A 10,574-nucleotide genomic window follows, 5' to 3' on the forward strand; every position below is an offset into this window, starting at 1 on the left:
AGATTTCCTTGATATACGTTCGTACAAGGAAAACCATTGGCCGCCGTGGACTTCTTTGGTTCCAAACAGAGGCCAGCTGCGCTTTCCAGGCACCGGTGGTCGTGTTTCCGTGTCACCGGTGGTTCCACGGGCAGATAACTAATCGACATTGTTGCTGCTCCTTGAGGTAAGGGTTGACCCTGACTTTGTCGACGAGCTGATCACGGGTGGAATCAACGTTAGCTAGGGAGTAGTTAGCTAGGCGGTTTTGCTATTGAGTTTGTGAACCGTAGAGCTTAATTATAGGAGATTTGCCGACGGTGGAAGATTTAGTTCACCCGCCGGCCGTCGCCACCTGCCGGCCGGCGCGCGCCGGCACTCGACGGCGACGCCAACAATACGCCGCATAGACGAGAGCTAGCTAGGAGCCAAACGAAAAACATGTTGCCGTCGTCGCCCTCTCCATGTTATGTATCATGAACCAACCAAAACAAAGGCAAACAAAACCAATAAAAGCAATGATGTGATTGCGCGGGCATGTATATGTATTGGCCCCTCGGAAATCGTAGGGGCATTTTATAAGCTAAATTAGTTTCAGAAAAGATTCACTGTCCAGGATAAGGATATGCTGGTTGATCTTCCATCATTGATACACTGTGTGTACATATATAACTTTAAAAAATGGCACATGGCATCTTTTGAAATGAATGACAGATGGCGTGGAGCGGAGCAAAGATACCCACTGGATTAAGAAACCATACAAGACTCGAATTATTATTTTTGGTGGTCGATGGACGAAGGTACGTCCCTACAACCTAGCATATCTTTCTAGGACGATTCTCTGGTATAAACGTGTGGGTTATATATCTACTCCCTTCTAGCGTCAAAAACGTCTTATATTTTGATACGAAGAGAGTATGTACCAACCAATTACAAGCCACCCCTAGGTAGAAACTACTGACAAAGGTCTACCATATTGATATTCATGTGCTTCACAACATTTTAGACACGATCAAGCACGCACCCGCATCGAGTATGTCTCAACAATATATTCTATTCACGGCGCAGAAACTATGGTAACACCAAAATATGTTCTCGCCGTGATGAATCTCATGTGTGATGCAACATGTTTAGATGGTTCCAATGAAACTATCCATATAATCACCCGAAAAGATTAACATCATGTTATGGAGTACCGCTTCAGTACAACCCATATTTGATAAATGGTGGAGCTTAAAAGATACCTCTGATGGTCTAATCTCTATCTATCTAATAATAATAAAGCACGCAATACTTCTGTCTGTCCGTTGCGTTGTTTTGTAGAAAACCCCCATAGTTACTGGTAATTAATCTGTGGTACAGTTTTAAGTGATAAATAAACAAAAACGTTTCGTTTTGCAGAAACCTCCTGTAGTTTTTGATAATTAACTCACAGTACTGTTTTAAGTGACCCAGAGAAAATGTTATGCGTTTTACAAAGAGCCCCCTGCCATTTCCTAAATTCAGTCCGCAGTACATATCATATGTTTTTGAGAAATAGTAGTATCTTTTAAACCGTAACTCTAATTTTAATGTGTTATATATGAAATTTGATTAAGAAAATGTGTAGAATCTGAATATTATGTTATTTTATCTATTAAATTTTTTTAAATGTTGTTTTGGGTGCAACCTTAATAAATAGTGCACAACCCGTCTTTATTTTGTATCGGTGCAGATCCAGATAGAAAATGAACAACTCAGCAAAACTAAATTGAAGACGAAAGAAACCATCTATAACCACACATGCACGCGGCGGCAAAACCACGCAGGGGGCAAAGAAAGCAAATTTCCGATATTATGCCGAGAGAGATGCATTAGGATTGATACATTCAAACGCGTTGTGATTGTGTGGGCATTGATGGCATGTTCAAATAAATAACATGAATCTATTGAGGTCTTGTGTTGTTATTATTGAATTATGGGCGTGTGTTATTTTTTTCTCCCGTTGCAATGCACGGGCTCTTTTACTAGTTTAATTCTAACAAATTCATTAATCAGATTTGGTAGTAGCCCGCACATTCCCCACGCGATCAAGTACGTTCGATCATAACGGCATCAAATCAAAGCTAACTTTTGCTCGTGCATTACTGTCAGCGGATGTGTTGAACAGCAGCAACACACATGTACACGTACACGATCTTCTGATCGATCCGCTGTTGGCCGGTGCCTTTGGTCGAATCTAGCTCACTTACAGCTGATGGATTCATTATCCTCTGTAGCTAGCTCACACGATCGATGAATCAATCCACAACCAGCAATCAGTACACGCACGTAAATAAACAGCCAGGCGGCTGGAAACACAACACACACGAGAACACGGACAGACAAGATTGGAGGGGCCAAAAAACTATATTTCTTAATCCAGCCTCCCTCAGAAAAATTCCCCGTGTATTTTATCAAGGCTGGGGAGAGGGGGGGCATGGCCCCTGCAAGAACCAACGTAGCTCCGCTGCTGAGCATTTCGGATGAGGAAGAAGAATGAACAGTACAATTTCTTTCATGCGGAGAGAAGAACCAAAAAAAAAAGAATTAATAATGAAAGACGAAGTTAATCTTTTAAATTTTGGGGAGGGGGGGGGGGGGGGGGGCACTGAAGCGGGACTCCGCAATATATGCTCAAGCGAAATGCGCGGTGATTGTACTGTGAGATGGCCGGAACGTAACACACTATTGATAGCCTGTTAGAGACGACAACGGTTTGAAATGTCAATCTACAACACGGTAATGTTCAAACCCTTGAAAAATACTAACAATTCTGGATCGGAAAAATTCTCGATTTTCCACGGGATGTAGATCGTCCAGTCTAGAGCATAATTGAATTTCAAACACATATCTTTACATTCATACTTATGCATAGTTAGTCGTTTACTTAGCCGCACGCATGACATCAATCTAATTGGCATGCATGATGCCGCTTATAGTACTCTCATTATGGGAAGCCTAATGAATTGCATGAGAAAATGACTATGTGCAAGGTCCTCATCAAGAAAGGCAAAGGAAATTCGCTCAGGTGTTTTGTACCGTGAGAATTCTACCAAAATAAGATGTTAACTAACATCATGTTTATATGCTCGAGCGAAATCCTCGGTAATAAGATGTTAATTACCAAAGATCTATGGAAGTACCACGGCAACAGTGGCAGAGCTACTTGCATGGTTGATCCCCCAAAGAAAAGATGCATATTTTCTGAGTTAATTGTAAAAAACAACCACATTTGCGGCTAGGTTTGCGAAAAACCACCAAGTCGTTAATACATTGCAAAAATCACTGTGTTCCCACTAATTCTTTTGTAGAAAGCACTTATCACTCACTTCTGACAGATGGGGCCCGATTGTAAGGTGCTTTTTGTAGGATGATTCTCTAGTATCAACACGTACGTGGGTTATATATGTATGCACAAACCAGCTGCCACCCATCCCTAGGTAGAAACTACTAACAAGGGTAGCATGTTGCTATTCATGTGCTTCGCGAGTACGCACCGGCACCGAGTATGTCTCAACAATATATCTTATTCATGGTGCAGTAACTAGGATGACGCTCATGGCGCCACAACAAGTTCTCGTCGTGAAAAACCTCGTATGTGATGCGACATATTTAGATGGTTTCAATGAAAATATCCATATAATCGCTCAAAATGCATGGAAATCGTACCGTGAGATGACTGGAACTTAACAGTCAACTCTGACAGCTAGTGATAGTTCGTTACATGCGACAATGGTTTGAATCGTCAATCTACAACACGGCAATGTTCAAATCCCTGAAAAGTACAAACAATTCTGGATCAGAATAATTCTCCATTTTCCACAGGATGTCGACCTCCAGTCTAGAACATAACTGAATTTTAAACACATTCATTTACTTCATATTTATGCATAGCCAGTCATCTACTTACTAGCTTGCTCGTGTCGGCTTCTAACAGAGATCACCATCATACCCGTCCACAAAAATCTAGCCAAATCTCTAGCCTCGAACCCAACATAAACATGTTTATGGACCGAAATAATTCTTCATTTCCACACGCATAATACTTGTGTTCTAAACCATATCTAAATGTGCAAATATGCACCTCGAGTATACATACCCATTAGCCAGCCGTCTTCTATTCACTCACACTCAAGGTCGCCACGCCATCCACCCATCAGCCATCTGAAATGCCGTCCATACACGTCTCCATACAACAACTAACTCCAAATAGCAACAATATGGTGTTATGATATGATTGTACGGGCATGCATATGTTGGCCCCTGAAAAATTGTAGGGACAACTTGCAAGCTAAAATAGTTTCAGCGAAGATAAACTGTTTAGGATAAGGATATGAATGGTCGATCTTCGATGATACACTACCACGTGAAGAAGACTAATAGATATATATGTCAACTGAAACATTTAAAAACGAATGCCAGATGGCTTGGAGCAAGGGAAAGATGCCCATAGAAGAAACCAACATATTGAATTATTCAGTGCATGGCCGATGGAGGAAGCTAGTACCAACTGGCATATTTTTTTGTGGTTCTTCCTATGATGATTGTCTGGTATCATCAAGTGGGTTATGTATGCTTGCACAAGCTAACTGCAAGTTTTAAACCACCCTAGCCTAGAAACTATCAACAATAGTACGTACCATATGATATAACTACATCTGCTTCATGGCATTTAGACGACTCACCGGCCTATTTTCAGAGTGATTTCCGATGGTTTCGGTGAAATCATTCATGTAACGCCCAAAAATAGGTGACATCATGTTATACTCCCTCCTCCATTCCGGACGAAGGCCCAATAATTTTACCGTAGGATGACCATAAACCATCGGTCAAGTCTCGCGGAAACAACCATAGTTCCAGTTGTCAACCCAAAACGCGATAACGTTCAAAGCCTCGAACATGAATATCTCCGGACCAGAATAATTTTATTTTGGCATGACACCGATCGTTCGGTCTAGAACACAACCGAATCTCCAAACACGCGCCCACTTATCTACGCATAGCAAAGTCGGTCCACCCGCTCTATCTAGTGTCCGCTTCTACATTGTGATCGCGGTCCTGTCCGTTCACGAAAATCTAGTCAAATCTCCGGTTCTCGAACCTGACATAAACACGGCTACCACGGACCAGAATAACTCTCCATTTGCACGCGATGTCGATGTTCTAAACACATGAAAACTGAATTTTCAACACATCTGCATTTATGTATGCAGCCGTCTCCTGCTGCTTCACTCAAGGCCGCCACGCCATCCACGCATATCCGGTGGCGGCAAACGCCGTCCAGGTTCAACGAACGCCGTTCCCCCCGGTCCACCAGCGCCAGCCGCCTCCGGCCGGGCCCACCCGCAGCGTCACGGTGCACCGTGCACCGCGCCTTCCTGCCGAGCGGCCCCCCTCCCCGCAATCTCCTCCACCAACCTCTCTCCTGTATAAAACCTCGCGGCCTCCGCCGGCCTCCTCCTCCCACCAGTTCCAGGACAAGCAGCAGCGGCCGCCACTTCGTCCAGCTCCGGCTCCAGAAGGATCACTTCGCTGTCAAATCGGTAATACCACGGTGAAATTCGCCTCTTTTCCGTCGCCCTTCCCTTGGATTCGTCGGAGATTTCGATTGATGTGTCCGCGCGCCGGAGGGTAAAACAGAGTTCTTGATTTGTGTAGCTCGTCGACGGCGGGATGGGGGAGGCGTCATCTCCGGCGATCGCCAAGGATGTCACCGAGGTGAGCTGATTTGTCTCCCTGGACGCGCCAGTGTTTGGGGATGGCCGGCCGGTCGGATATGGTTTGGTGTGCTGATTTATTCTCTGTATTGCGATGTAGCTGATCGGGAACACGCCGCTGGTGTACCTCAACAAGGTGACCGACGGGTGCGTGGGGCGCGTCGCCGCCAAGCTCGAGTCCATGGAGCCCTGCTCCAGCGTCAAGGACAGGTCAGCTATGAACCCTCTGTTTTTTCTAGATCCCCATCCATGTTCTGAGGACAGAGGCCCTGGTTTGCTCTCTAGATTTGAGCTGAAGATTCGTTACTTGTGCTTGTGCAGGATTGGATACAGCATGATCACCGACGCGGAGGAGAAGGGGTTCATCGTCCCAGGCAAGGTGGGTAAAATCGACCCCTCCCCCTACCACTCTTTTGGTGTGTTTCCCCTGTTTTGTTGTACTCATGCAATTTTACAACAGTTTGGCGTTACCAACGATGATTTGGGCTCCCTGGAATAGAAGTACTTATTACCTGTGATTTTGGTAGTACTGTATGTATTAGCTGTGACCTGGCCGGCTTCAGTTAGTTCAGTAGAGAACACAGGTCAAGGGAATTTAGCATCTAGTCTCTTCTAATTGGGTTAAGTAGTCAGGTCAAGACGTATGCAAAAGAAATTAGGGAATTGCCTCATTCGGCGCTAAGAATTTTTCGTTCTTCTTCTCAGTGTTGCCATACATCTCTACTGGAACTAGAGATACATATCTGGCACTATGAATTCTATGGTTCAGGGATATGGCATTGATTTGCAGTACTATTCTATTCATTTCCTCCTGCACCAGCTCCTAGTTGTTTGACTTGCACAGCTGTTTTGCGTTGGCATTTAGGTCAACCCTTCACCAACATATAGGTTCAGCTTTCACCTGAACCAAGTAGTAGTAATTTGGAGCCTCTCTGTTTAATACGTGCTTCACGATCCCTTTCATGAACGATGATATGATATGCTGCCCCCTATTTGGTGCTAGGGATTTTTCATGTTCCATTTCAGGGTTGCCAGTTGACCATTTCTACTAGAGTTGTATATATTCCACGGTGTCTGGAATCTATGGTTCATTTATATGGCCTTGATTTGCACGGTATTATTCGTTTTCTCCTGCACCGGCACCTAGTTGTTTGACTTGTCCAGCTGCTCCGCGTAAGCATTTACGTCAACCCTTCACCAACAACACCTTACACCTGAACTAAGTATATTAATCTAGAGCCTCTCTATTTAAATACTTACCACGCCTTCCATGAATCATGACATGCTGCCCCTTGTTTGCAATCTTAAAGATTAATACTTGTGCACCTGGCCATTTTATTCATGCTGACAAGTTGTTTTATAGCAAGCACTTTCTGCAAACTTTTTTGTAAAGCTACGTTTACTAAAAAATTCAGATTACTAGGATGTTCTTTTGCTGATATTTTGCTTTCCATGTGAATGGTTTTCCAGAGTGTCCTGATTGAGCCAACCAGTGGCAACACAGGCATTGGGCTGGCCTTCATGGCTGCTGCCAAGGGTTACAGACTTGTACTCACAATGCCCGCATCCATGAGTATGGAGAGGAGAATCATCTTGAAGGCTTTTGGTGCTGAGCTGGTCCTCACCGACCCACTCTTGGGAATGAAAGGAGCTGTCCAAAAGGCGGAAGAGCTGGCAGCAAAGACACCTAACTCATACATCCTTCAGCAGTTCGAGAATGCTGCCAACCCAAAGGTGTAGCATAGTTTATCATTTGTGTTTGGACTTTGGAGATGTCTTTATGCCGTGTTTGATGTTTGCTTCCGAGCTCCCAGTTCTCAGGTTTAAATATTTCGTGCAGATTCACTATGAGACAACTGGGCCTGAAATCTGGAAAGGCACAGGAGGAAAGATCGATGGCCTTGTTTCTGGCATCGGGACAGGTGGTACCATTACTGGATCTGGAAAATACCTCAAAGAGCAAAATCCTAACATCAAGGTAAGCACTAGAAATCATTATGCACACTACGGTGTTAGCTGCCAACGTTGACCAACTAACATTTCTTCCTGTATGAGAAATAGTATCTGATTTTTTTGTGTTTTCTTATGTAAGCTCTACGGTGTGGAGCCTACCGAGAGTGCTGTCTTAAATGGTGGAAAGCCTGGTAATGTTTCCTTCTGTATCACATTCCATTTGTTCTAAGTACATTCAGTCACTAAATTCAGCTTATAATATCCATCAACAAAAATGGGTACCCCAACCACAATCACTAGAATGTCAAAAACCTGAGTTTCTCTTTTCACTGCCTTTGATTTGGCATGTGAAATGTCTTGTCAGCCCTATTCTAATATTAATAAGAATGCTGTGATGTTTAACCATTTCCAACGTGTACCATTTTGCGCCAAAGTATTCTGCTTTGATTCTTGACACTGCTTGTTCTGTACCAACAAGATTCAGTTATTTTTGAACAGGACCACACAAGATCCAAGGAATTGGAGCTGGTTTTATCCCTGGTGTCTTGGATGTTGACATCATTGATGAAACCATACAGGTGATTTTTCTTCTTGTACTAAGTAAAGTTGTAGAGAAGGCACTATATAAGAAAAATTTCGCCACATATCTTTTTGCTTAGTTGTTTCTAGTTTTTCAATCCTCCCGCGAGAATAGAAGTTTGCTGGATATTTCCTGTTTATCATTCCATATGTCTGCATCTTTTACCCTGGTGTAACCTTTGGTCCGTTCAAATTGTATGCCAGGTTTCAAGTGATGAGTCCATTGAGATGGCAAAGTCTCTGGCATTGAAAGAAGGATTGCTGGTGGGGTTTCTTTCGAACATTTATCTATTACTCCCTCTGTCCCAAAATAAGTGTCTCAACTTTGTACTAACAACTTTATTGTTAGTACAAAGTTGAGACACTTATTTTGGGACGAAGGGAGTATTAAGCAGTATCATGCACACATTTTTTTAATCCAATCTGTCTGTATGGATCAATCAGAACCAAGTGTTTGCATCAGCCATTGACTATCTAAATAATTGTAGGTTGGAATCTCTTCTGGTGCTGCTGCAGCAGCTGCAATCAAGGTTGCTCAGAGGCCTGAAAATGCAGGGAAACTCTTTGTTGTAAGTGACACATTTCCTCCTGGTAGTTTCTAGCATGCCTCTTTCCCCTGAAAATTCTACGTAATAAGCAAAACACAAATGAGTTGATGTAATGAACTACAGATTTATTTACTTTTGAATACCCTATAGGGAGATATCTGTACTTGTCAACTCTCATACTGCAAACTAGCCTATTCCACCAAGTGAAGAGAGGCTGCCTTTTAGCAGCAATCTCCATGTTGTATCCCTATGCTGACATTTCACTCATGTGTAGGTTGTATTCCCAAGCTTCGGAGAGCGCTACCTTTCGTCGGTGCTCTTCCACTCCATCAAGAAGGAGGCCGAGAGCATGGTGGTCGAGTGACCCTCGGGACTCCTCAAGCGCGCGAAGCTGTTCTCCAAAGCCAAATCCCTCCATTCGTAGGAGCCCTCCTTACAGAAATAAAAGCTTTGGCGTCCCTGCTAGTGTTGGTCTGACATCAAGCCCTGTCAAGCTTTAATCCCACTTTGTGTAGCAATGGGGAATACTTTGTGTTGGCCTTGTGGTGTTTAGCAGTTTGAATTACTTCTTGCCTGCCCTGTATATTGAACTATTCCTCTGTGGTCCATATGTCAGCCAGTGTGAAATAAAGCATCATGGTGCCCTTACATGTCTGAATCTTTGTTTTCCTTTTCTGAAACGGGGCTGACAACTATATAGTCGCTTGGAAAAAGAAACTGGTTCAGTCGAATCAATCTGGACCGTTGGATTGAAAACGTCAAGCCACGATTTGTTCAACAACCCACCACACCACGCACACAGCCTTGGTTCGACGAGAGCAACTAGTTAATGAGCGCTTCTTCGGGAGCCTCGCAACGATCAGCGCCACTTGACGCGCTCTCAGCTATTCGCCACGTGTCGCGCTCTGGACGCTCCCTCCGGATTTTTCTTTCCGCACGCGTTTTCGGCTTTTTAAACGGTTTTTTTTTTGTTTTTTCGACGTTTTGGTTTTTCCCCGGTCTTCCTTAGCTTTTCGATAAAAAAAATTTTGAAAAAAAAAAATTTTGCGCGAAAAAAACGCGTTTTCTTTTTTCCCCTTTCGTGAAAGTCACGGTTTTTCTTCCGTGAGAGGCACGGTTGTGCTTTAGCGAGAGTCACGGCCGTGCCTTTTGGAAACGAAAAAAAAACGCGTTTTCTGTTTTTTTCTTTCGCGTACAGAAAGGAAAAAACAAAACGCGTTTTCTGTTTTTTTTTTATTTCGTGAGAGTCACGGTTTTGCTTCCGTGAAAGGCACGAGAATCACGGCCGTGCCTCTCGGAAAGGGAAAAAATATGCGTTTTCTGGGTTTTTTTCACGAGAGTCACGGTTTTGCTTTCGCGACAGGCACGTTTGTGCTTTCGCGAGAGTCACGGCCCTGCCTCTCGGAAACGAAAAAATATGCGGTTTCTGTTTTTTTTCCTTCCACGAGAGTCATGGTTTTGCTTCTACGAGAGGCACGGTTGTGATTTCGCGAGAGGCACGGGCGTGCCTCTTTCGGAAAGGAAAAAAACAATGCTCCCGGTTCGGGTTTTCGCCCGGTTTTTTTCGTTCTGATTTTTTTTGAAAAAAAGTTCGTCAAAATCTATCGACATGGGATCTAGTTTTGAAGATCTCGATGCGAGGAATCCAATGGTGAAAACCGTCCAAGATTTGGACGCACGGTTTAAGAGATTAAACGTTTTGAATAAACGAATCTACGAAAAAAAGAAAAACTCCCGGGTTGCGACAAGTGACGCGCTGCATGTGCGCCACTTGTCG

The 10,574-nt window shown here is 43.7% G+C and overlaps 1 protein-coding gene across 1 annotated transcript; it reads left to right on the forward strand.

The window, feature by feature from the left end:
* The first annotated feature begins 5,235 nt into the window (after positions 1-5,235).
* Positions 5,236-9,445, forward strand: LOC109747536 (cysteine synthase). The gene is made up of 11 exons (XM_020306603.4): positions 5,236-5,543; positions 5,659-5,718; positions 5,818-5,927; positions 6,039-6,096; positions 7,188-7,451; positions 7,558-7,695; positions 7,810-7,861; positions 8,169-8,248; positions 8,454-8,513; positions 8,738-8,818; positions 9,072-9,445. Exons 2-11 carry the CDS (start codon positions 5,674-5,676, stop codon positions 9,159-9,161), a joined length of 978 nt encoding a protein of 325 aa, XP_020162192.1. The 5' UTR covers positions 5,236-5,543; positions 5,659-5,673; the 3' UTR covers positions 9,162-9,445.
* The last annotated feature ends 1,129 nt before the right edge of the window (positions 9,446-10,574 follow it).

This window comes from Aegilops tauschii, chromosome 5 (genome assembly GCF_002575655.3).
Source record: "Aegilops tauschii subsp. strangulata cultivar AL8/78 chromosome 5, Aet v6.0, whole genome shotgun sequence".
Taxonomy (NCBI): Eukaryota; Viridiplantae; Streptophyta; class Magnoliopsida; order Poales; family Poaceae; genus Aegilops; species Aegilops tauschii.